At 40.4% G+C, this 27,542-nt stretch overlaps 1 protein-coding gene across 5 annotated transcripts in view; it reads right to left on the bottom strand.

Moving 5' to 3' along the window:
* Tmem241 (transmembrane protein 241) overlaps positions 1 to 27,542 on the bottom strand; it is a 117,664-nt gene that overhangs the window by 19,631 nt on the left and 70,491 nt on the right. For 4 of the 5 annotated variants that reach the window (XM_027935678.2, XM_071602858.1, XM_071602860.1 and 1 more), the window contains one exon: positions 26,712 to 26,805. In XM_027935678.2, coding sequence (XP_027791479.1) covers positions 26,712 to 26,805 — 94 coding nt within the window. Of the gene's footprint in view, positions 1 to 25,679; positions 25,760 to 26,711; positions 26,806 to 27,542 lie in introns of those variants that run through there. The other variant, XM_071602857.1, reaches the window with a different exon arrangement.

Raw genomic sequence — 27,542 nt, 5'->3', positions numbered from 1 at the left:
AAGTGTTTAAATATATATATGTATATGTAAGTGTGTGTGTGTGTGTGTGTGTGTGTCTCTTTTAAGTATTTACCCCATGTCTCTTGTACATTGTTCTATGCTTTCCATTATTTTTTTTCCTCTGTGCTTCACTCTGAGTATTGCTATTGACCTTGAGTTCACTAATCCTGCTACATTGTATCCAGAACTGCTCTTAGATCTAACCCATCTATTAATTTCAGATGTATTTTTCAGCTCTATTACTTCTTTATTACAGATTCCAATTTTGCATTGAAATTCTCTCCACATTCTGTCCATATTTTCCTCTTTAACACAATATCCAGTCTTTGTAAAGTTATTGCTAATTCCAATGTGTGGCTCATTTGTGGGTTTGTTTCTATGATTTCTCCCATTTGATTTTCAGACACATTTTCCTGTCTATTTTTCACATGTCTATATCTTTAATTGTGTGCTGGACACTGTATGTAAAACAACTATGGAGACTAGATGACACCTTCTACTAGCAAGTTTTTCCTCGAATAGGAGATGGCCTCAATGCACTCAGGGACTAAGAGATTCAGATATGGGTTGCAGCTTTAGTAACTTAGTCCACTTTTACTTTATCTAGACTCTCAGGTGTGATCTTCCCAAAGTTATGTTTAAAAGCTTGGTGGATCTCTGTCTCCTCATTCATGAAAGTTCTGCCATTCAAAGGCTTTTTTTTTTTTTAGTATTTATTTTTTAGTTGTAGTTGAACACAATACCTTTATTTTATTTATTTTTATGTGGTACTGAGGATCAAAGCCAGGGCCTTGCACGTGCAAGGCGAGCACTCTACGCTGAGCCCCAACCCCAACACCATTCAAAGGTTTTGACCTTAGCTATTTAGCCTTCCATCCCAGGCAGGTTCAAAATCCGGAAACTGTCTTTAGCAGATGACACACATTTGTCTCAGGCCCTTCCTTCTAGCAGGACTTTGTCTCCTACACACCCCAAGAGTTTTCTGTTTGCCTTTCTGAGTCAACCTGCAATCTCTCCACTGCCCCAGAACTCAGCAACCACCTCAAGAGAAAACTGGAGTTCCCCCAGTTTCCAAACCATCAAGCCAGTTCCATATGAATGCTAAAAATTCTGCTGGTTTCTCTTTCCCTGAGAATATCTCTTCCTCTTGGACAAAGCCACATCCTTAGTTCACAGCCAGAAAGAGCAAATATTCTCCCTCCTTCCCCACCCCAACCTGCGTGACTCAGTATAGTTAGGTGGGCTTCTTTTCACTCTGGAAATCTACTTAATTTCACTCTTATTGCTTTCTGCCATTTTCTTAAAAATTCAGTTTTTGCAATTTATCTGTTTTTCCCCAGTCGTTTCTGTTGTTGCAAGCAAGGTATGACACCCTCAAGTGGAAGGTGTCCCTTTATTATGTACAAATGAAAACAGACCCAGAGAGATCTGAGCCACTGATTTTTCAAGCCAGGCCTGACCAACTGCTATTTTCCTGGAGCTACTGAATGCCAGGGTGCGGCAAGGAGGGGAGGATTTGTGTAGTTTGTTCTGAATCTCTTTCTGATTACTGACATCTATTCATCATTACAATTTTAATTAACTTTAAAAAAATCACAGTGTGGAATTTTGTATACACCAGCTTGGGGCAATAGGCCTTTCTTTCTCTTCAGACATGTGTGACCGATGGTGACGACCAGGGCAGTTTGGAGGCAAGAGGCATATTCAGTTCCTTTTTCTCTTGGTTCCATTTCTGCCCAAGGGGGAAGGAACCCGTCTGCCTCCACTTCCATCCTTTTCGTTCTCTTTCAACTTCACTCCGAGGTGAAGAACTGTTCATTTGACTGTGTACATTTGCCAAGATCATTATACTAGTTAGTGGGATTCCAGAGTTGTAAAGGTGGGAACCCACACTCCATGTGGTCTCTTTTCTCTCAAATCCATGCAATAATACTCTCTTGACTCTCTGCCTCTGTGGGTTGCAGAGAGCAGAAAGCTTGATGTCTCTCAGCCATGGCTGAGTTGGTGTTATTTTCAACCCAACTTTGTTTGCCACTTGCCGACTACTCCTTGTCCATATGTTCTCTTGGTCTACATTCCAAGAAGGGAGGAGGAGTGGGTAGTAGAATTCAAGCATCAAAACCCTGAAATTTTGGGTTTTCCGCAGTGCTAAGGATCATACCCAGCACATACTAGGCAAGTGCTCTACCACTGAGCAACACCTGAACCCTGAACTCTATAACACAGGCAGACCTTCAGAGAGCTCCTCTGAGTTGAGTGTCCAGCATTTCCTTTTGGTACCCACATTTCTTGGCATATTAATGAGTCTGTTGAAATGGTGTTTCGTGGTACCTTTGGAGAGCTTCTTCCCTCTCTTTTTTGGGTGCTTGGCTTCAGCTCATTCTAAGATACCTGATTAGGCTAATTATTTTACTACTGTAATTTTTTTCAAATAGAGGGGGACTACAAGTTAACTAACTATTGTTTATTCTTTACTAAGTATAAGTTAAATAATATATATATATATATATATATATATATATATATATATATATATATATATATAAACACATACATACATATATGTATGTATCCACAAACCAAAAAGTCCTGATAGTTCTGACCATACAATTCTTAGCTCTTACTGCAAAATATCAGTGTGTCATTTGTGAACCCATATATGTATGTGTGTACATCCATAACTTTTTGTGGTACTGGGGATTGAACTCAGGACTTTGTTCATGCTATATTCCAACCTTTACAGATACATTTAGAACATCCAGTTGTACAAGATAAATAGAGAATTTGAGACTATTCTATTTCCCCAAAATTCCATTCAGCAACAGCCTGGTGTGAAATCTTAGAATAATTCTTCATTCTAGTACTTTTCACTTTCTTGGTTTCACTTTCCTCAGTCAATGTTCACACCTACTATCAGACTTATTTGCAGAAAGATGGATTTCTGCCAGTTACTCTTGAAACTTCTGTCCTGCTGATTAAAAAGTTCTATCAGACTTCCAAGTTCAGGGTTACCCTGTGTTGCTGGCAAGGAAGCGCATGTGGCTAAGGTATTTTTATTTTCTAGTTACTTTGATTCAATCAAAGTATAAATATAATCTTTGCAGACTACTTTTAGAAATAAGGTAAATTTAAACTCAAACAAGCTTTATCTATAAGCACCATAATTATACTTACCCAAGGCCATGGAGATTTTTTTTTCATCTTCTTTTGATATAACATTAATTTCCATTCAGGTTATTGTTCTACTTTGCCATAACAGAGGTAAAATTATTGATGTGCCAAAAGATATACCTCAAGACCTTGGTGCCCAATATCTCCTTGCAATGTTCAAAGATAGGAAACATGATGTCCATCTGGTAAAACCCCTTCACAGCTTGTGACTGACTGGCCACCTTTCTTTAGCCAAGCAATTCCTCAAGGAGCATCAGCTGGAAGAAGTGAGCCCTCTGCATGATATGAAAGGCTGAACCCTGGCTCCAAACTGGGGTCTAAAGGACAACAGTGAGAACTCCCTGGAAACATACAAGGCTTGCACAAGACTCAGTCACCGGCCGAATTCTACTAGAGGGACTGACACAAACCAAAAAGACCTGACAGTTCTGACCATACAATTCTCAGCTCTTACTGCAAAATGTCAGTATGTCATTTGTGAACCCATATGACATGGACTAAAATGTGTCCTCCTAAGTTCTTATGTTGAGGATCTAAATCCCATTGTGATGGTTTTTGGAGGTGAGACCATTAGGGGGCAGTAATTAGTAGTGTGGCACCATCATGATGGTATTAGTGCCTTTATCAGAACAGACAGGGTTGGGGGGTGTAATTTAGTGGTAGAGCATGTGGTTAGCATGTACCAAGCCCCGGGTTCAACCCCCAATGCCAAGAAATTTTTTAAAAAATAGATTAGAGCATGCACTCTTGGATGGTATGCGCTTGTCTCCCTCCCCACTCGTACGCACAAAGATGAGGTCACGTAAGCACTTGGTGAAAAGACAGACTCAAGGAGACAGCCTTCTCAAGATACCCATCCTGCTGGTCTTGAACATTCCAGCCTCTGGAACTGTCAAAAAATAAATTTCTGTTGTTAAAGCCACCCAGTCTATGGTATTTTGATATGGTAGTCAAGGTGACTAAGACACTCTTCCTTGCTCTTTTGGAGAGTTTAAAAAAATGAAAGTTAAAAAGAAAAAAAAAAGACTCAATGATTCAGAAGATGCCTCCACTGAATCAGAAGTGAAAAATGAAAACACCTTTTTGAGCTTCTGCTGAGTTGAAGCTGAGGCCAAATCACACTCACTGAGCACCACACCAGGCCAAAGAGAGGCAACAAGGAAGACCAGGCCCCCCCTCACGCACCCCCATGCAGATTAGCCAACACTGGAAATGAATGTCAAATGGTAAAGTTTAGATATGGCATATTCTCAATGTCATAGAAATGAGCCCCACATACCCGTACTAAGAGCCAAGGACATATAAGAATTTCCATGTGAGAAGGTGGGAAGGGCATTCTCCATTGAAGGAATAGCATGAACAGACTCAGCAAGTTCTAAGCCACTAGGTGTTAACTGAAATGCCAAGTTCAGAGCGGGTAGAGCCACCGCTAAAGTCAAAGGAAAACTCAACAGAGTAAAAAAGTTAATAGCTAGAAGCCCCTTTCTACTAGGAAGGTATTTTTTTAAAATCCTACAGAGAATCATATTTATTCAAAGAAGGCAGGCAACTGGGCCAGGAGGATCGGGCTGTAGTTTTATCCTTGAAATGGACTGCAGGCAGCTTCCCAGCCTTTTTTGCATTTGTCCTTGTGCCCCACCTAGGAGAGCAGAGAGTCGTCAGCTCTGGGTCCAGGTGCCCCTCACTGGGTTGCAAGCTTGCTGTAAGCTCAGGTAGGCTGATCCACCTCTCGGGATTTCAGGTTCCTCCTCTATAAAATAAGGAACCATCTACAAAGTATTCCTCAAGGACTTGGTTTTGTTCTTTCTTTGAAGGGATTTTATTCATCCCACGACTGGTGAGAATTTTCAAGAAGCTTAAAAATACAGATGGATACGGACAGAAAATTTTGATTGGAAAGAGATAAGAAACATGAAGGAAAGTGGGAAACACAGGAGGCAGAGATGAGGCTACAACCCACAATCCATGGGACAGACATGTACATCTGTGGTGGGGAGGGGGGCTCGTGGGTGCAACTGCTCACTTTCTGACAGCGAGGCAAAGGAGATTCATGACCAGCCACACATGAATGTCCCTAAGATTCAGGCTAACCAGTGCTTGGGAGGAGTCACAATGTTAGTGTGTCTCCTAAGTTTAATATGAAAACGTTACAGACATTCATGCCTTGTTCTAAAGAAAGCAGAGAGCCTTTAACTTAATGACTGCCACAATAAAGGCAGTCATTATTGTGGCAATCATTGAGTTAATTTAATAACCCAGAGTAAAGAAATGCATTGTCTTGTTCCCCTTCGATTTATAACGTACACTGCTTCATGAAAGGTATAAACATATAGAAAACTTTACATTGTCGCCTTTTGCTGGGTCCCATGAAAGGAACTCAGGCTCCTGACGTGGGCTCTTTCCTGCTCTGAGTGCAGCCATGAGCCTACTCAGTGTTCTTCTCCATCAGGATGGGAGATGCCCATCTGTGGCTAATTTTCATTTAAGAACTGCTAAAGCCTGTAGACTCAGGTGCATGCAAATCTTTTGAAGGCAACAAGTATGGATTTCAGAGTTCCCCTACAGTTCCCCAGAGGAACTCGGTCGATTCACTTATTCAGAAAAATTTGCTGAAGGTCTTATTGTGATGCCACCTCCAAAATGCTGGGGTTCTAGCAATACACTTAGATGGCCCTGCTATGTTTCACTTGGTCATTGAGCATGAGCTCAGGAATAAGCATCTCGTCCTTGTTCTGTGTGATCCCAAGATAGGCTGTGTGGTCCAATCACTGAAGAACTCACATGCACAGCATGCTCATAACCAGCTTTTGGACAGAGCCTTTGACTTAATGACTGCCACAATAAGGCCTAACTTAATAACTCAGAGTAAAGAAATGCATTGCCTTGTTTCCCTTCGATTTATAATGTACACTGCTTCATGAAAGTTATAAATATAGAAAACTTTACATTGGCACACAGCTTGCTCCAAACACAGCCATCTGCAGGGAGCAGTCATCTTTCCCAGTGGTCTTAGAGGCCATATTCCTTTAACTCAGGGGAATTACTATATCTGGGACACTGTTCTCTCTCATCTAATGAGGCCCACCTCATTGCTGCTTCTGTCATCTTTCTTATGAATACTGGTTTCTAGAAATGGGTCAACTCTTTCTAGTTCAAAATCATTGTACCCGGGTTTTAGCTATGTAGAAATGAAAGCACAACTATTTTAATAGCACTAGGGGAGCATAGTGAGACTCATTTCATTTTTCTGATTTTGTTTTTAGATAGGTAATAAATCAAGATTCTGGAACCAAAATCTGTTAAAAAAAAAAAATACACAATGAAATGTCTTCCTCTCCTCCTAGGCTCTGTCCTCACAGTTCTCACTTCTGACACATATCAAGTTTCTTATGTATTAAAGTTTTTTAAGTACATGTAAGTAAATATGAATACAGACTCTGGGTTTTAAATTTTTATACAAAAGTTGTCATATTACACCTAGGACTTAATTCTGCATTTTTCACTTAATATATTTTGAAGATTGATCTCTGGCAGTAAATAGAGTATTCTCAATTTTTTCTTTTTTACAGTATTCCATTGGCCAGATGGACCCTAGTCCCTCATTAATAAACACTGGAATTCTTTTCATTCAGTCTTTTGTTACTATAATAATGCTGCCTAATGACCCTGCACATATGTCATTTTAATTTGTGGAAACATGTTTAAAGGAGAAGCTCCAAAGTGGAAATATAGAGCAACCTTATCCATGGTTTCAATTTCCATGGTCTCAGCTACTCATAGGCAACTACAATTTAAAAATATTAAATAGAAAATTCCAGAAGTAAGCAATTCATAAGTTTTAAATTGTATACTCTTCTGACTAGCACTATGAAATCTTGTGCCCTCCCACCTGGTATATGAATCATTCCTTTGTCCAGTGTATCCACATTGTATATGCTACCCCTCTATTATTTAGCAGCTGTTTTATTAGTTATCAGATCTACTGTCACAGTATCTCAGAGCTTATGTTCAAGTTACCTTTATTTTACTTAATTATGGTCCCAAAATGTACATACAGTGATGCCAGAAATTTTATCACAGTATATTACTATAATTGTTTTATCTTATTAATATTGTTGCTAATCTTATTATGTCTAATTTATAAATTAAACTTTATCATAGGTATTCAGTATAGGAAATAACATAGGGCTTGGTATTATTAGTGATTTCAGACACCACTGTCTTGGAACATATCCTCCTACATAAGCAGGGACTAATGTATTGGTTCAACAGTGTCTATGTTTGTAAGAATAGACGGTCACTAAGATGCTTTGCAGAGAGAAAACTATAAAAAAAAAAAAGTGCAATGGATTAACTCTGTGATTGGCTCAGTATCTTGGCCAAGAACTCCCCATCAGCCATGTTTCAAATCATTGTGTGCTCAACTGCTTCCCTTGCCACCTGCCAAGGCTCTCTGAGACTTTGTGCCATATTTACAAAATTGGAGGAACACACCCCCAGCAGGGATTTTAACTGCTAGGATGTGCGTGTTGTCTTCCTACAGTTGTGAGAGGGAAGACACAGCATTTCCTGCCAACTCAACAATGGAGGTTGCTGAGGTCCCCACAAAGTCAACGATGGCATGAGGATCTGGAAGTGTGGGGCTGGCGGGGAGAAAGAGGCTACTAAAGCAAACTGCGGGGCAGCCTCAGCATGCAGACAGATGGTGGGAAAGAGGCCTCAGCCACTGAAGTCAGTTTCTTTCTTTCATTTCATTCCTCCATCAAAGAGCTTTGGCATGTCAGATGCTGTGCCAAATGCTCACAGCCACTGAGAAGCCTGATGGCCAACAGTTGCCTACTTAGGCCTCAATATGGGAAGAAATTTCAGACTGGACAGCTGTATGGGGCTGCCTCTCCCAGGTCAGGCCTGGCATGTTGTGAACAAGTCATTCCCCTCCCTAGGCCTCCACTTCCTCACCTACCCCAAGACAGGGACAACAGTCCCAATACTGTTACAAAAAACCAAAAGGTAGGTGGGGGTATAACTCAGTGGTACGGCACCTGCCTAGCATGTGCAAGGCCCTGGATTCCATCCAGCACTGGAAAACGGGGGGGAAAGTGAGAAGGTAAAGAATGGCCTTATTTCTGTAAAAAGAGACAAACCCAGTTATATGTGTAAACAGAAAATACTCCAAAATGTTTGTTGCGGTAAATCACTTAAAGCTTTTTCTTCTTTTCATTGACTTTCTAAATTTTCTATAATAAGCATTTTGAATTCTTTTGTAATAAAGAGGACCAAATCATTTCCAAGGCATTTTCTAGATGTGTCATGGATCAAAATTAAGTTGTAAGTTAGGAATAACGTTATTTGCTTCAGTGATGGTTAGCACACCTAACACTTACTAGTAAATCAAAACCTAAACAAGGAACCATGTGATTGGCATTCCTGCACCCAGTTCACATCTGGGCACAGACTGGTATTCCACTCTTCTGAGGGTTGGGCCAAGGAGTTCTTAAAACACCCTGACAGTGTGGCTCTGCACTGCCCGGAGATGCAGGTTGAGTTTCTGGCTCCCATAACAACCTCTTTGCCTTAAGTTCATCTGTTTCCCCTTAGTCTCCATCAGATCTTGGCTTCCTGGAGGTATTTTCTATATGGCACAATTACCCGTGAGAAAAACTACAACAGCAACAAAGCACAGAAGAGTGCAGAACCTTCCCAGAGACTGTGCACAGTCATTTAGCATCAATCTCTTAAATATCACACTATGGAATATTACCACCATAGGCTTCAAGTCCCAGACCTGGGTTCAAGTTCGACTTCCCTTATTCTAGCTTAGGCAAGTTCTGTAGCATCTTTGTTTCTCATCCCTAAGGGAGGGATAGAGGGAGAAGCACATCATTTGAACCACAAAAGATCGTGATGAGAATTTAATGTGTGTCAAAGCACTGGCACACTAATTAGCACAAAGTGAGCACACAATGTCAGCTGTGAGCACTCTTCCACTTTTGATTTTATCAGGTATTCAATAAGTGTTGGAGCTGAATCTATCAACTGGTGAGTTCACAAGTTGCTGTCTGTGCAGTAAAAGCCCTTTTTCATTTTGCCCATAGTATGAGATAGAAAAGTCTGGAATTTCTGTTTTGGAACATAAGATGAAAGCTAAGGAGCCTTCACTTCCTTTCTACAGCATGACTCAACTGCTCAAGGAAGCACCTCAGCTGTGGAACATCAGTTAGTTGTCAGCCTGTGTGGGCTGGTCACACACCAGGCCCTCAGGAGACTGATCCCTTCCCCCACTCCCACAGGTCACCTCTTCTCAATAACATAGTACCCGCAACACATGCTAGCACGCACCCACAGCCCAGCAAGCCAGGACTCAGGGAGTCATCAACTTGGAAAGTATGTTCAAAACATGTCCAACCCCAGCTCCAAAGCCATAAAGCCAAGGGGAGCCTGGAAGAGGGATCAACAGCACAAGCCTTAGGGCGACCGTCAAGGAGGCTCCTAGCCCTGGCAAATGAAGCACAGCCCTGGAACAACAGTGTTCCTTTAATTAAGCCATATGGCCTGAGAGAAGGGCAGGTGTGCCATCTTCCTTAATTAGTTGAAGTCTGGGAAGAAACAGCACACCTGACAGGGCACAGTCCACACCTGTGGAATGTAAGCAAAACAATATCCACTTCAGCAACACTCCTGGGATGTCTGAGCTCACCTTCTTTACCTTGGCACTGAGCTGAATATTTGTTAGAAACTGTCCCCAGTCATGATATTCAAGAGTTGTGGTGGCTACTGCTCAGAAAAGCAAGGTGCCAGCCTACAAGGTCTTACTTTCCCCAGCAAGTACCACCCCAGATCAAGGACAATGTCAAAGCAAGACACACAGGGAGGGATCTTCTTGGGAAGCTGCTGGATCCAATACCTGTTTGCCTTCCCAGCAGCTGATTTTGGGGAGGTAGGTCAGCATGTTGGGTCATGCTTTCTGAGGATGCTGCCATGTCAGATTTGGGTATCACATAAGTATTGTGACGTGCCCAGATCTCAAGCATACACCTGGTTGGACATTTGCAATAGTAAACACCCACATCACTACCAAGTGGATGGAGATACTGAACCTCCGAATATCTCTCCAGACCCCTGATTCTCCTTCCCAATCATGACAACCTCTTCTGAATCACCTATGTGGCTGTGTGCTCTTTGTCATCGCACTGTAGAACTTTGTCATATGGATAGATGACAATCTATTTCTCCTTCCCTGATGTGTGAGCTATTTCCTGTGGTTTTAGGCTAGGATGAATAAGACTTCTATGGATATTCTTGAACATATCTTAAATTTTTTTAAAAAAGCCTTTACTTCAGTGAAATGTACTGAACACATAATAAAATTCTCCCTGTTGAAGGGCACAATTCAATAGTTTTTAGGAAACTCAGAGTTGTGTGATCACTATTATTATCTAATTCCACGACGCTCGAGATGTCTTGTCATGGACGTCTGTTTTCATCTCGCCAGGGGTGGGGCCGCTGGGTTATAATGTAGCTGTTGTTTAGTTTTCTAAGCCAGAAATGTCATTCCATGTCCTCAATAGCATTTGAAACTGTCAGTCTTTTTTCACTGCAACCATTTGGGTGGCTGTGCAGTTCCACATCAGATTTAATACCACTGTCTTAATTCCCCACTCTCTTGTCACTGATTTAATACACACTGAAAGCTGCAATTCCCTACTGATAATTCATCCAACAATCTTTAGAGTTGGTACTTCTTTTTCTTTTCTTTTTAAAAATAAACACCTGTGTAGTGCTTCCAAAGCATTAGATAAAAAGACAAATCAAGTCCCCTGAGTTACTCGTAAAAAAAAAAAAAAAGGTATTTTAAAACCTCTAGGACCACTTGAATCTGGTAATTTTTAGTCTCTCTTGATACTAGGATGGTAATGTAGAACACGGTAATGAAGGCTTTCTACCTGACACACACTGGCCCCTCTTAAACTGTAGCTGAACCCCAAATGCAAATAGTATGTCCAACATTATTCCATCTACAAAGGGAATCTCACTCTCCTCAAGTTATAATAATGGCAAGCCTTAACTTTTTAATGCACATTATTTCATACAATTCTTGGAACACCTGTGAAGTGTACACAAATATTTCCATTGTACAGGTGAGAAAAACTGTACACTGCACAGACAAGTAGCATCACCTTTCCAAGGTAACCCTGCTGTAGAGTGGGATTTTTACCCAAGTCTTTCTGCCTCTAAAGCACTGGGCTTTTTGTCCTGCTCTCTACTGTCACATCTTCCTCCCCTGGAATGCGACAGGTTACTCTACACACCTGTTAAGATAAATTTGCTGATACAACATCTTCCCATAAAACTACTTGAAAAATAAATATTCAGGGCAAAGAAAAACCTTGTGAGAAGTATGAATGTTATTTATTTGCAGTTCTGGGGATTGAACTCAGGGACATTGTGCCACTGAGCTACATCCCCAAGATGAGAGAGGGTCTCGCTAAGTAGTTAAGGCTGGCCTCAACTTGCCATCCTCCTGTCTCAGTCTCCCAAGTGGCTGGGATTACAGGCATGCACCATTGTGCCTGGCTAGAAAGTGTGAGTATTGAAACCAGGTTATGTACTGTTTTAATTCTTAAGAGTGAACAGTCACCAGCCCAACCATAACTTGAGGCAAATGATAATAAGCAACTTATTGAAGATTCAGGCTTCAAATTATCAGGACAGATAAGCTCCACGGGTTCAGCAGTTTAATGTATAGCAGTTTAATTCAGATGCCATGGCAGAGAACACTCCAGTCAAAGAAGCATGTATTGTTACTGGCAAACTAGGCTGGGTGCTCTGGGGTATATAAGACACCTGTGCTCTCCCTTCTTTAGGGAGTGGATCTCCTTTGCTGCTTTCTCGAACGTTCTAGTTGTCAGCAAAGGACAAAACCCACAAAGAATGAAAATTTAGTAACTGCCAAATCCTTTCTTCTCAAATCCTAATGTCTTATGCATGCACAGAGAGAAGTAAAGCACTCTGGATGGCACAGACAAATGGCAGCAAATGTTTGGCAATTTGAAATAGCAGAGCCAATATTGATGCAATATATTTTCTTTTCTTTTCTACTGGGGATTGAACCCAGGGGCCCTCACGACTGGGCCCCAGCCCTTTTTTTTTTTGAGAGAGAGAGAGAGAGAATTTTTTTAATATTTATTTTTTAGTTTTCGGTGGACACAACATCTTTGTTTGTATGTGGTGCTGAGGATCGAACCCAGGCCACACGCATGCCAGGTGAGTGTGCTACCGCTTGAGCCACATCCCTAGCACCCCCCAGCCTTTTTTTATATTTTATTGAGACAGATCTTGCCAAGTTGCTTAGGGCCTTGCTAAGTTTCTGAGGCTGACTTTAAACTTGAGATCCTCCTGCCTCAGCCTCCTGAGTCACTGGGATTACAGGAGTACACCACTGCACCTGGCTGCAGTAAGATTTCTAAGGTAATATTTCTGGAGGTCTGGGGGCTCCTAGGTGTCAGGGATGTAATTCTGAGTAATATATACCTGGCCTTCCTAGGGCTCACAAGCTGATATGGCACGTGGGTTTTGCTGGGAGGTAGAGTCACCTGACTACTGTTATTTTGCTAACTGGCCTGATTCTCACCCTTCCTTTTCTTCTTCTGACATAGAGGTAAGGGGAAGGGGTGAGCATTTTACTTATCAAATATTGGCCAACCACCTACTATATTCCAGGCCAAACATAACTACATGCCTGGACAATTATGCAGACAACCCACAAAGCCCCCAACAGGGAAAAATGGCCTGAGGTGAGACAGGAAAGGAACATTAGGATTCTTCTTAAGCAGAGAATGAAACCATGGGCCTGCTCTACTGTAGCACCCTTTGCATCTCCAGAGGTCATACAACAAGGAGACAGATGTGGAAGTGCAGCCAAGGAGACTTTGATCCTCACATAATCTTCCTGCTCATCGTCCCCACCCCACACCAAAGTGCACAATCAATTACAATGGCAAGCTCAGTCTAACAGCTAGTTGCGTTTACATGGTACAAGGCAAAGAGTTGTTGACTTAAAACTTTTCATGCCACATACTTGATTGGCGGAATGGCTCTTCTGGAGTCATAAATGAGCAGCACCTGCTTAGACTTAACTATCTGGCCTTAAAGTCAGACACTGGCTACTTAAATATGACTAGGGGTTGGGGAACAAACCTTAACCCAAAGGATAACCAGGTTAGTGCAAAATGCCAATGTAGAATTGAGAAGAGGAAAAAGCCACTTTGGACTACTTTTTTTTTTTTTTAAGAGAGGAAAGAAAATTTAAACAGAAAAAAAAATGAGTGAATGATTATTTATAGTTTAAACAAATTCCACTTTCAGAGGTAAAACAGAAAAAAAAAAAATGAGTGTGCAGAGGAACAGAGGATACCAGGCCACAAAGATAGTCTCTAAGGCACAATGTCACAGGATAGCCATTTTCACAAAATTGCACCAATATGTACCCAAAGTCTTTCAAATCCACGTCATTCCTTTCTGTCATTCAAATGTCGAAACTTAGCTTTCCCATAACAAAGTCTGCTTGCTCAGACTTCCCAAGGACAGTTTCATTTTTTAGGTTGTTGTTTTCCAGTGCTAAGGCTCAAACCTAGGGCCTCACAAATGCTAAGCAAATGTTCTACCACTGAGCTGACCCCCAACCCCATCTCATTAGCTTCGAGGACTGTCACTCATTCTCTCCTGACATGGGCCCTGGGTTCTGCTGGAGGTCTGCCCTCTGGTTTGGGCATAAGCAGAGCTTGAAGCACTTTTTGCTAATTAACCTGTTTTGTTTTGCCTTGAGGAGTTTTTCCTAAGGATACAAATAAAGGGTTTTTACCAGGAAAAGTGAACCCAACCAAAATAAATTGCACATATAAAGAAGGGAATACAGATACTCCTCATTTTATAGAAGGACAACTCCCCACCACATAAGCCCAATGTAAGCTGAAAATACTGTTAACTTAGGCATCAAATATCCCAAACCTACCAAGCAGCAGAACTTAGCCACACAGAGCATCAGTGGCTTCCCCTCATGATCACGGGTTAACTGGGAGCCGGCTCACTGTCACTACCCAGGATCACAAGACAGGATCACAGCACATACCACTGGCCCAGGAAATAATCAAAATTCAAAATTCCAAAATCTGTTTTCCACTACACACATTTTGCTTTTTCATCACTGTAAAGTTAAAACACTGTAAGTTGAGTCATCATTAACTTGGGAACCCGCTGTATGTAGATCACAAGAAGTTACTTCACATGGATACTTGCAGAATTCTATCTTTCTCTGTTTCCAGTGTGAGGGTAGCACATGCATCAATGGTGTGCTGATTAAAATCAGTTTATTTAAGCACTCAGTCAACACTCATTTATTTAGTGCTATCCAATAATGAACAACTATACACATCAGTTCTTCCTTTAGGGAAAGTTTGAAAGGCTTCTCCAATTACCTGTCCTTTGTGCTGAAGAAATCACTTTAATTTTAGTTATTTAAGACTATCTGGGATACTAACAGCACCCATAAAAACCTTTCCAGTCAGGAAATTTACAGAAATTAAGTTAATATCCTCAGTAAATAAAAACCAAAGTTATTCAGGTCAAAAGTTGTGAAACCCAGAATTATTATCATATTTTTGCAACACACAACATAGTGATGATCAATGGCACTAAAAATAGCCCAGAAAAAAATTATGAGACTACATAACTAGAAACAAGAAAAACAACCACCTTATCCAAAATAGCAAAGCACTCCTTAATGTGGTTCATTTCTCTATGAATTATTTTGACAATAGGAAATGGAATTTAAAATTTTTTCCTTGAATTCAAAACTGTATTTCCCCTCCCATGTGTCCTCTGGGAAAATCCTGTTCATAAACAAATAATTCCCAGATAACTGCCTCCACTTGGCTCAATGCTGACAGCGGCTCCCTAACTTGCCCCTCCGTGTTCCTGCCGCCTCATCAGTGATGTCATGGAAAGACATCGACATACTGTTATTATTGCCGAGTGAGAGACTGCAAAGGAAATTATGCTGCTGCCTCTACATTTTAATTTTCCATGAAAAATTATTCTCATTGCTACAGCCGCTTAGATGGTGAAAAAGAAAAATGATTTAATTAGGAAATGGCCATAATTAGATTTTTTTTCCAGAACACTCTTTCAACATAAAAAGTTACATTACAACACAGCTTCATTTGGTTGCACAATTTATTTTCATTGGATCATTTCAGAAGAAAGGGAATATACTGAACTATAAACTTTACATTCACATGAGCTTTTCTTTTTTTTTCCTTTGGTACTGGGGATTGAACCCAGGGGTGCATTACCACTGAGCCACATCCTCAGCCCTTTTTATTTTTTATTTTGAGACAGGGTCTCGCTAAGTTGCCTAGGGCCTCACTAAGTTGCTGAAGCTGGCTTTGAATTTGCGATCATCCTGTCTCTGGCTTCTGAGTCACTGGGATCACAGGTATGCGCCACCCTGCCTGGCTCAAATGAGCTTTGAGGCGTGGTGAGAAGGGGTGAGAAAGCTGAAGAAGCGGAGAAGCTAAGGAGAACTATCAATAGTGAACTAAGGGGGAGAAGCCACCTGGCTTGTGATGTCCTTTGACCACCCTAGAAGTGAAGAAAGACAGCAGCAGGCTCCCCATCCAAGAGACAGAGCGACAGCAAGTATGGGAATAAGATGGCAGTAATATAAGAAATAACAGTAGTAACAACGCTGTTACAAAAAGGAAGAGAACCATCTCTGTTCAGCAAAGTGAAAGCAAAATATGACAGGCATGGTAACTGTACTTCTAGGGTTTCTTTCTCAGTCTGTTCTTGTGTATGTGCACACAGGTATGAGTGCACCAGGAAATGAACCTTGGAACTCTGATTGGAGAACCTAAAGTGTCTGTCTACTGGTTACCTCCTCAGAAGCTCAAAGTAGGATTCAATGTTAAGCCCGAGAGCTTTCCTACAGATCAATTTATTCAAAACTCCGTTCTTTTTTTTTTTTTTTAATTCCACCAGAAATGGCAGAAGTTTTACCAATGATCTTGGATACATTTGAAAATTCCCAACCTCAAATGAACACTAGTAGTATCTATTGATAATGCTTTTACAAGTTCATTAGTATTTAAAACAGGTTTAATTTTGTCTAGTCAAGACTCCCTAGTTCAGTATCTTGGCAATAGGTCAAGAGACATGTCAACATGTCACTGAGAAAAGACACTGGATGTTGCTGTTATCTTCAGTCAGGCTCCTGAGACTTGCCAAGACAGCATGTGAGATTAGCAGTTGAAACTCAGAAAACTTTTTATGCTTTTAAGAGTTCTTCATGGGGATAAATCAAGCAGGCTGAAATTTACTGTGGAACCTTTTGACTCCTAAGAGAAACTTCTATACGGGAAACATAGTCCAGGATGGAGGTCATGTTACTCCACAAGGAGATGTTGTTATGGAGACAGCTTTGAAGGCTCCCAGGCGATGCCAGTGTATAATTAAGGCTAGCAGTGATCACAGAACAGCCAGTGTGATCTCCATGGAAACCACCAAACATACATTTTCACATGCAGGCAACTGTTCTGAATCAATGACTCTTTATATAGGTTTAAAAACATTGTGAATGGTGGATCAATTGCTTCTTTTGTTAAACAATGTCTAATTCAATACGTTGTGAGAGATCTTGTTCTCATGCATGCTGAATTTGGAGCCATGTCTAGAGGAGGCAGTCCATAACTAAATTTATTGCCTGGACTTGTGAATACAAATGGTAAATTCAGATCCAGGAAGTCACTGGTTAATTTTGTGAAAGAATTAAACTAGTGGTTTGATAGCGCCACGGAGGACCTGCCAACTACGGGCTCTCACTAATCCAGGGCTTTCAATATATTATTTAATCCTCCTAATAAGGTAGACATTATTATTATACTTGTTTGCTTAAGAGAAAAATGATTCATACACCTAGAAAGTGGCAGATCTAGAATTCTAATATAGGTCAAAATTAGGTCTCTGGGACTCTACGTAATGCTGTTTGCAGAACACTTGCCACTCCCAAATATTTTTACTTAATTATTTCATATAATCTGCTTTGAACCAATTAGGAGTCCAGGTTCTAGCAAAAATCAACACATTCACATGGAATTGAGTCTGTGAAGGCTTTGACCATCTTTCATCTGGATCACGTGAACAGTATTCCATTCTACAGGGCAATGGGCAGGGAGATCCCATTCCATAAGTGTGAAATTTGACTGTCCAAGCCAAATAAAAAGGGGGACAAAGATTCCAATAAATCTTTTCTTTTAGTCAGATAATTGTGGGTTTTAATTTTTTATTAACATGCATTAGCTGCACATATTAATGAGGTGCAGTATGATATTTCAACACATGTATACAGTGTGTCCTGATTCAATCAGGATGATTAGCATTTCCCTTTATCAATTTTTAAAATTTATTTATTTGTTCTAGTCAGTTATACATGACAGCAGAATGCCCTTCAATTCATTATACACAAATGGAGCATAATTTTTTATTTCTCTGGTTGTACCGAAGTAGGGTCACACAATTCATGCAATCATATGTAGTACATAGGGTAATGATGTCCGTCTCATTTCACCAGCTTTCCTACCCCCATGTCTCCTCCCCTCTCCCCTTTGCCCCATCCAAAGTTCCTCTACTCATCCCATCCCCCTCCCATTATGGATTAGCATCCACTTACCAGAGAAAATATTCAGCCTTTGGTTTTTGGGGATTGGCTTTCTTGGCTTAGCATAATATTCTCTAACTCCATCCATTTACCTGCAAACACCATAATTTCATTCTCTTTTATTGTGGAGTAATACTCCATTGTGTATATATGCCACATTTTATTTATCCATTCATCTATTGAAGGGCATCTGCAGGTGGCATCACTATTCCAATAAATCTTTGTTACACGACATCACAATCTTCTACAAAAGCGGGTGGAATTTAGTGACAGAGATGGAAGGTCAGGTTGCTGAATGGTTTCCCACTGTATTTTGATCAGTTCTACTAAATCATTTTTAAATCTGGAAAGTGCTTTATTAAATAGGCACTGGTCATTAATGCTATGGTTCCTAGCAGATCACTATGCGATACTCTAATGGATGTGAACAACTTTGACATTTAGTCTTAAATATCAGATTGTCATAGCTCATTAGAAACCTTACATTTCTTAACTGCCTTCAAATACCTTCAGTCCAGACTCTGCTTTAAAAATGAAACAACTGAGGATTAAAGGATGTCTTAGTCCATTTGGGCTGCTATGACAAAATACCAGAGACTAGGTAGCTTATAAACAATAGAAAGAAATATATTTCTCAAAAGAAAGAAAGAATTGTATTTCTCATAGTTCCAAAGGATGCTTTCTCATAGACTGTGCCCTCTCGACTGTGTCCTTGCATGACAGAAGAAGGAACAAGGCAGCTCTCTGGTACTTCTTTTATAAGGATATTAATCTCACTCATGAGGGCCCTGCCTTCATGACAGTCATCCCCTCAAAGTCCCCCCTTCTAATGTCATCACCCTGGGGATGAGGACTTGAGGGGCAGGTCCAAGATGGCTGTAGTTAGGCTCCCTGGCCAAGATTCCAGCAGGCTATGCTTTTCGTATGTAGTTGAGGTCACGGACACTCTGATTCAGCATATGTACTCAAGGTCATAAACATCTGCTTGTGAGCATGTGCCCACTTATGTAACCTGCTGGCACTGCGCCTTCTTTGTCTGTCCTGCACATAAAAAAGGCCTAGGGAAGGACTCAGGGGGCCGAGGGCTGCTGCTGTCTCCTGGTACAGCATGGCTACTGTCCCAACTGTGCCTCGCATCTTCTCTCTCTTGCTGGGATTCCAAATGTGTTTCCCAGAGTCTGAGCCTCAGCCTGACAGGACTTCAACCTATAAATCACAGGGGGGACACAGACATGCAGACCGTAGCAGAGAAGTTCAGTGAATTGTGGTTCAAGTCAAGACACTGAGTACTCTTTTCTTTCCTCCACTGCTGAAATCACAGTCCCTCTACCACGCAGCTCATGGAAAAGACAAGGCCCTTAATGTATGCCTCTCTCCCGTCTACCTGAGCCCCTCTACCAGAGCTCAGGAAACAGGCTTCTGTTTTCTCTAAAGCTAGTCCAGCCTCAGTCCTTCTAGGGACTATTGAAACCACTTCTTCCAATTTCCCCTCATTCTCTAGCATGAACTGAAGTTTCCTTGTTTCCCTTCTAAGTGTTGGCTGTTACTGCTCTCTCCTGCTCGTTACTGGTCACTGGTGTATAAGTATCTCCCAACCTTAGCCCCCGGCCTCCCTCTCTTCCACTGAGCTCCTTTATTGATTAATTTTCCCAATTTCTGTAGGCAAAGCCAAAATGGACACATGATTTTGAGTTTCTCATCACTATTTCACCCCAGGTTTCCTACTCCAAACAGCTTAATTTAGACATCTTGTCCCTGTACACACCTGTCTAGAATACATTTCATCAGCTCTACACACCACAGACTTGTCCACCACCACCCTGGTTTATCTCGTCATGCCATGGGTCTCCTAGGACTCCAATTATAAACCTTCAAGCTGCTGGTGATCGTCCCCCATCCTCAATGTCCAACTGTCATTACCCACCTGTTCTGAAATGATCCAAGTCTTCATTATCTAATTCTTTAATCATATCACATAACAATTATATGATAAATTATTAAAATCAAATTTCCTTTCAATTGTCAGTCAAGTTTGGTTTTTCATCTTTATTCTTGACATTAATGCTTTGATTTACCTCCCTCTTAAATGCCTAAAGCTCAGTTCTGATCAATTTAAGCACTATTTCCATATTAACCTGCTCAAATATTATTTACCAGTAATTAGCTCATTCAGAGGCCCACAGTGGTCTCTATGGGATAGCTTTTCAGGTTTCTTGTCATGCGAATTCTGGGCCTGATTTTCCCTCACGCCTCTACTCTCTTCTCCAGTGGTCATATTAATTTATCGTGATTCCCCAGCTGTTCATCTTGCTTAGGGGGCCCTGCCGCTGGTTGTGAAAGGCCCTCATTCTATTCTTCCACCTTTCTCATGCAACTTGACCTGCAGGGGCCAGTGTCAGCCACTTTCCTGCCACCTAGCTTGGCATGATGATGTAACAGTCTTACCCCTTGTGATTCTGACTTTCTCCTCTGAATACTAAGAGGCTTTATGCCATCACCCCACATAACAATTCATTTCTCCCTCCTGACTGCTATCAGATACTCCAAAGGTTTCCCTAAAAAATGTTGACTGGTACAATCATGTCCCCAAAAGAGGCCAAAGAGCACCCATATACCTTGATATAAGACCCTTCTAATAATCCCCAAACTAAGAATCCAGTGTATCTTAAATTCCACGGAAATGCAACCTGTTTCTGACTAGTAACAAATTATGACACAGTTTTAGGGAAAGGACTAGGAGGAGGCACACAAGGCACCAAGTTATAACATTTAAGGAGGTACTTGTTCCCTCACAGGTACTGACCAGCACTGCATAACCAAGAGAGTGAGGGTCACCCTAGTCCTGGCCCTGTGTACGTGAAAGAAGAAACTCTAACAGTCAAAACACAAATAAAACCAAACTAAGAGACCAATCCTAGGCAAGCTAAAGAAAAATTATTTCCCCAAGGACATAAAAAAAACAGACATGGATTTCTGGTCTATAATTACCTTCAGGACAGAAAATGGTGACGGCAATTATGGCATTAGTTAAGGAAATAAGGAAAAAAGTCTTCTTATGGAGAGAGTTTTAAAAGGGGTAGCAAGTAGCTGGGCATGGTGGTGCATGCTTGTAATCCCAGTGGCTCAGGAGGCTGTGACAAGAGGATCGTGAGTCCAAAGTCAGCCTCAGCAACAGCAAAGCTCTACGCAACTCAGTGAGACCTTATCTCTAAATAAAATACAAAAAAGGGTTGGAGATGTGGCTCAGTGGTTGGGTGCCTCTGAGCTCAATCCCTGGTACCCACCTGCCCACAATAAAAGAGGAGGTAGCAAGTAGTGGATGCTCAGGATCCTGGAGAGTTGGTACTGCTATCGGGGGATGCTTCACTTCCCTGGCTTGTCCTCAACACAAACTCATTCTGGCCTCTGTTGTCTCTTTCCAGTGATATTAAGAACTGAAGCTGATTTGAAGTTAACAAGGATGAGACAAGGCACCACTCAATCTAGAAAGAATTCTCATGGGAGGACTGAAATCTGCTAGAGAAATGCACTAGGAAAAAATGAAAATTCTTACCACACCTTCCTTGTACTTTTATAAGTTTCAACACTTTTGTCTTAAATTGTTTTTACTTTCTTCTTGCATTAATCTTTTACTTTATAAGTGAGAGGGGATCCCAGCATTCTACTGATATAATTATATTTCACATGCCTGAATTTACCAAAATGAAGGGGAGAGATTTTAAAAAAAAGTTGCTAAATATTCTGATATTTTTAGTTTCTTAAAATGTGTATTCAATTTCCATAGAGAAAATGATAATTATGATAGGAGTATTAAATGTCTTTGAAGGAATTTTTTTTCTCTATGCCAGAAAAATATGCTGAGAAAAGTAAGAACCAGAAAGAGAAATGAATGGCTTTCCTGAGAATTTAGAAGTGATGAAGCTCTTGTGACAACTCCTTGGAAAATGGTCAAGAACGGATCCTTTTTGGAGCAAGGAAAAAGGCACCCTGAGCCCCTAATGACCTTCCTGCCCATGTATCATGAGTCTCTAGCAGGATCCAAATTCTCCTCTGGCACCAATGGAACATCCTTCTGAGTCACTTTCTGAATATGCTGACACCAGTGGAGTCATTTGACATCATGAGGAAATGCTGTATTACTAAGTGTAATCGTGTCATATTTCAAATGTCAGTACATGTGGATGTGTAGGTGGTCCAAATAACATATGCATATTTTGACACTGAGGATCACAGAACTTATTGTCAATAGAAAATAAAAAAGGGGAGGGGAGAGAAAGAGAGAGATTGCTCCATGTACTGAGGCTGAAAGAGACTTTAATGGCTCATCTAATTCAATCTTCCATACTTAAGAAGGATTAGCCTTAAACCACAGCAACCCATTAGAAATCATCCCTCTTCTGAAGTAACTCTTGAGAAAGAGATTCTAAACCTCCCGTAGAGTTTAGGAAAAAATTAAAACAAATAAAAAGAAGATTTATGACACTAATGATCAACTAGACAAAGCCACATAAAGAAAAAATGTCCTACCAAATCATAAAGGACAAGATACAAGCAGATTGCTTGTGTATTGCTACTTTACAATTTCCAGGGATGAAATTGCTGTAATTATAAAATGCAATGATTTTTAATGAGCAAACTTAATAAATTAATTTAAATGATTGTGCAATCATCATTATAATCCAGTCATAGAATATTTCCATTACCCAAATCAACTCCTTCAAGCATATTTTGCAATCAGTTTCTGTTCCAAAAAACCATGCGGATACATCCTGTCTCCAAAGGTTTGCCTTTTCTGAACATTTCACATAAAATGGCACAATACTATATGCATTATTTTGTGACTAGTTTCTTTCACTTAATGTTTCTGAGATTCATCCATGTCATACCAATGTATTAGTAGCTAATTTCTTATTGTTGACTGATATTTGTGTGTGTGCTCGTATCTTGTTATCTATTAGCCAATAAAGTCACACTTTGATTGTTTCTAGTTTTGGGCTGTTATGAATAACGCTGCTATAAACACCCATGTATAAGGCTTCTGGTAGACAAATATTTTCATTTATTTTAATTGAATTCTTTAGAACTGATGCATTGTAAGTCCATTTAAGTTTGACATTTTTAAAAAATACCAAACTTTTCCAAAGTGGTTGCATACATATGAACCAGCAATTTATGAGGGTTCTAGTTTCTCCACATCCTCACTTTCAGTCTATTTGTGTCTCTGAATCTAAGGTATGTTTCTTGTAGATAGAATATAGTTTTTAATCCAATCTGGTTTTTTAGTGGGATATTTAGTCCATTCATATTTAATGTAATTATTGATGGCTGCTAGCAATAAATCTGTCTTTATTTGGAAGTCTTTATTTCTCTTTCATATTTGAAGCTCAGTTTTTCTGATCAAAGTTGATAGGCTTTTCTTGTAGCATGCTGAATGTGTCATCCTACTTTCTTCTGTCTTCCTATTTTTACTGGTGCATTGTAATTATACATAATAGTGGGATTCATTATGCCATATTCCTACATGCACATAATTTGATCAATATCATTCCCCAGTACCATTCCTTTTCCTCCCCTTCTCCACAAATCCACTTGCTCTACTCATCTCCTTGCTATTATTGTTATTACTAATTAAATTAGTATATCATAATTTTATACACACTCATATGATTTATTATGTTATATTAGTATAGAGGCACAGCATAGTCTGGTAGATTTCACTCCACGGTACTTCCCCATGTCTTTCCCTCCTCCCTCCTTCTTAATCCCCTTCCTCCATTCTATAAGTCTCCTTTTATTTTCATAAGATCCTCCCATTTTAATCAATAAGTGGGTGGCATCAAATTAGAAAGCTTCTGCATAGCTAAGGAAATAAGGATATGAAGAGAGCACCTCCAGAATAGGAAAAAAATCTTTGCTGTCTCCTCTTCCAACAGAGAATCAATATCCATTATATATAAAGAACAAAAAAACTTAAAACCAAAATAACTAATAAGCCAATCAATAAAAGGGCAAAAGATCTAAACAGATACTTCTCAAAAGAAGAAATACAAATGTCCTCCATTGTTTCTGATGAGAAGTCAGCTATTAATTGTATTGTTTTCTTAAATGTTAAATCATTTTCTCTAGCTGCTGATAAGATTATTTCATCTTTTAGCAGCTAGATTACAATTTGTCTAGGTAAGTTTCTCTTTTTGATTGTTCTTATGATAAGCTTTTTAGATAGGTAAATTAACATTTTTCATCAGATGGGGTATTTCAGCAATTATTTCTTTAAATGTTTCATCTATTCCATCTCCTCTTCTTCTGGGATTGTTATTATATATATATGGATAGATACACTTGATGTCTCACAGGTCTCTAAGGCTCTGTTCACTTTTTTTTTTTCAATTAAAAAAATCTTTATTCTTTAGGTGGAATAATTTCTTTTGTTCTACCCTCCAGTTCACTTATTCTTTCTTTTTCCATCTCATATCTGTTGTTGAGTCCATATAGAGAATTTTTATTTCAGTTATACTTTTCAAATCCAGAATTTCCATTTGTATCTTTTTTAAAAAAAAAAAATCTCTTTTATTGAAATTCTGTGTTCGTTGAGTGTTTCCTTTGACTCTTTAAACATGGCTGCCTCCCAATTTCTGAACATATTTAAATAGGTGTTTTACAGTGTTTTTCAGCTAAATCCTCCATCAGAGGACAGATGCTCAGAGCTAGTTCCTATGGGTGCTCTTTTCCCACATAATGTCTAAATGTTTTGTTGAATTCTGGGCAATTTAATTAGTACTCTGAATTCTGATTTTTTTTTCCCACAGGAGTTGTTGCTATTGTTTTTCTTATTTAATAATTTTCCTAAACTAAGTCTGTGACATTTGTCTCCCACATAAGGGACAGTTGCTGATGCCTCTACTAAATTTATTTTTCTAAGTTTTTGTTTCTAAGTCTGATTTCCAAGGGTTATCCCCATGTGTGCATAGCTTAGTGTTCTGTCTTGAGCCAGAACGCTTCCCTCTGCTTCTGATTCTGTGTGTGGGCTGGGGAGCACGTGCAAACCTCAGGCTGTTTTCACGTCCACCTTGGCTTTTACCTTCTGCTGGCTTCCCACAAACCCTGTGTGTGTGCTCATGGGCTCCACTGGCCAGGTATACGTGGGTGTCTTGGACCTGCTCCATCTTTCCTGATCATGCACACAGACTAAGTTCAATCTGGGATATACAGAAAGCCATGAAGCCCCTGATGGCTCTCTCACCTCCCAGAACTACTTATTAAGTCACCAGAAAGACCTTGCTTCAAAGAGGACTATAAACTCAACCCCTTGGAAGTATTGGCCTCTTCTGCTCATTTACCACCAAGTTGGCCACTTGAACTGACAATCCTCCAAAAAGAGTGAGCCCCTTCTGGAAGCAGCAGCAAGCCTGTTAGTTTTCAGTTTACCCTACCTGGTTGAACCATCACCTAACAGTGCTGGAGGGGAGGAGGGGAATGGGATCAAGATGGTGAAGAACACCACAAATCAATTTTGTTCCTACCCCAAGCTTAGTAATTTCCTTGAACAAATGCTTCTGAGTCTGTTATTACTAACTGCCTTTAGTTCTAGAGCATGAAAATGGATGTTTTTGATAGTCTTTCTTCCATCTTCCCATTTGCTTTGGGGGGAAGGTTTTGTCAACCTCCTCACTCTCTCATGCCAGAAAACAATATCTCAAGCACTCTACATTCTTCTGGAATTAAATCATTAATGCTATCAAAATATAGACCATGTAGGTGGAAATATCACTATGAAATTTTATTTTCAAAGAAAAATGTAGGGTAGGGGTTGGGGTTGTGGCTCAGTGGTAGAGTGCTTGCCAGGCATGTGTGAGGCACTGGGTTCGATTCTCAGCACTGCAAATAAATAAATAAAATAAAGGTCCATTGGTAATATATATATATATATATATATATATATATATATATATATAGAGAGAGAGAGAGAGAGAGAGAGAGAGAGAGAGAGAAGAAAGAGAGAGAGAGAGAAAGAAACGTTTGCTTTTCCTCCCTGTGAAAAAGTTAAAAACCTTTTCCTCCAAATAAATATGACCAAAGGCACAAGTTTCAATAATTATTTCATTTGATTAAATTAATTAGAAAATCTCACTCCTCAGAAGCAGCACCTAAGGCCCTATCCTTGACTCCTTCACATACATGAGGGAAATGAAATAGGCCTGTGGAAAGACATTAGTCTCAAAGCACTTCGGTTAAGATGGTGCCTCCCACAGCTGGTTTTCTGCTCTTGTTCCTTCACAGTTTACTCACTTCTTTCTCTTATGCTTCAGCCATGGTCAATCAGATACACAAAGACCCTTCTCCTAACAGTCTTTTTTTGGAAGGCTTCATTGAAGCTTTCAGACCCAGCCATTTGTTGATTTTCCTTCCACTGTCTCCACAGACAGCCTGAGGGCTCTTAGGTAAGTGACTTGAGCTCTGGACACCCTCACAGCCCTGGGAAGGAAAATGAACTGCCCCATATCTCTGGACCCCAGTTTCTTAGATGTTGGACAAAACACTAGAGTTTTAGTGTTGATGAAACCTCTCATTTTCTTATGGGCAAATTAAAGCTCTGGGAAATGAAGGGCCTACGCATGGTCACCTTCCACAAGTGTGATAAAATTTAATATGTCATGCTGATAAAATAGGCAAAAGGCCTCAGAAACTGTTATCTGAATAAGTACCAGGCTCAGGGAAGGTGACTAGCAACGCTTTCCTGAAGATCAAACTTACATTCCCCAGGCTCTGAGAAGACTGGCTACATAGCCTCTTGGGACAGACTTTCCCACCCCTCCCCCTTCCCTCTTACCTGAGCAAAGAAAATCCAGGCTGCACACTGTCCTGGGGCCAGAAGGCTCTTTAGTTTCACTGTAGTGAACATGAGAAAGAAACCTAAAAATCCACTGGAAGGAGAAAAATATTCTTTTGTTAGTGATACTGTCTTCCTTGAGCCATTAGCCAACTCCATTTTAGTGGCCAATTCCTAATTATTGCATTACCTCTGTCACATCTGTGTTTCCTGGTGATTTTTGGATAAAGATAGAAAAAAAATCGAAGTCCATGAAGCTCTATTTTTCAAAGAGGCTATGATGAGAACATGTCATCAGAGGTAGGGAGAGGTACAGAAATTTGGGAGGTCTCTGGCTAAATCATAAAAGAAAAAAAAATGTAGCAGACAATACCACTGCTCCTCCCTGTATTATTTCTGGAACACAGTACTTGCCAAGATAGAACCTCAATTTCTTTCAAGAAAACAAACTGTCAAAGGGAAACTCTCCAGATGTTAGAAAGGGTCTGGACTGGGCCCTGGGCTCAAGGTAAGAATCTGAAGGCTGGTTCTAGTAACACATGTGGCAAAGCCAGAAGTCCCCAAGCCAGGCAGATCTTCCTAGAAGCTATGCTCTGGAATGATGCCCAACACCTGTGTGTGAACTGAGAGAGCCTCACCCACAGGAGCCTGACAGTGGAGCAGCATTCGGAGGTCTGGACCAGCAAGGGTATTGTCACCGCAGGACCCGTGCAGCAGGTCCTATGCTGGAACCATATTCAAAAGTGTCACTGTGTGGTCAGGACCAAAGCTCTCAACTCCTCCTCGCAAGTGGAGGTAGGACAACTGGGGAAGAGATGAGGCAGAGAGACT

The sequence above is a fragment of the Marmota flaviventris genome, chromosome 16 (assembly GCF_047511675.1).
Source record: "Marmota flaviventris isolate mMarFla1 chromosome 16, mMarFla1.hap1, whole genome shotgun sequence".
Classification (NCBI taxonomy): Eukaryota; Metazoa; Chordata; class Mammalia; order Rodentia; family Sciuridae; genus Marmota; species Marmota flaviventris.
Note: the sequence above shows the minus strand (reverse complement) of the source record. Positions and strands in the feature narration are given on the sequence as shown.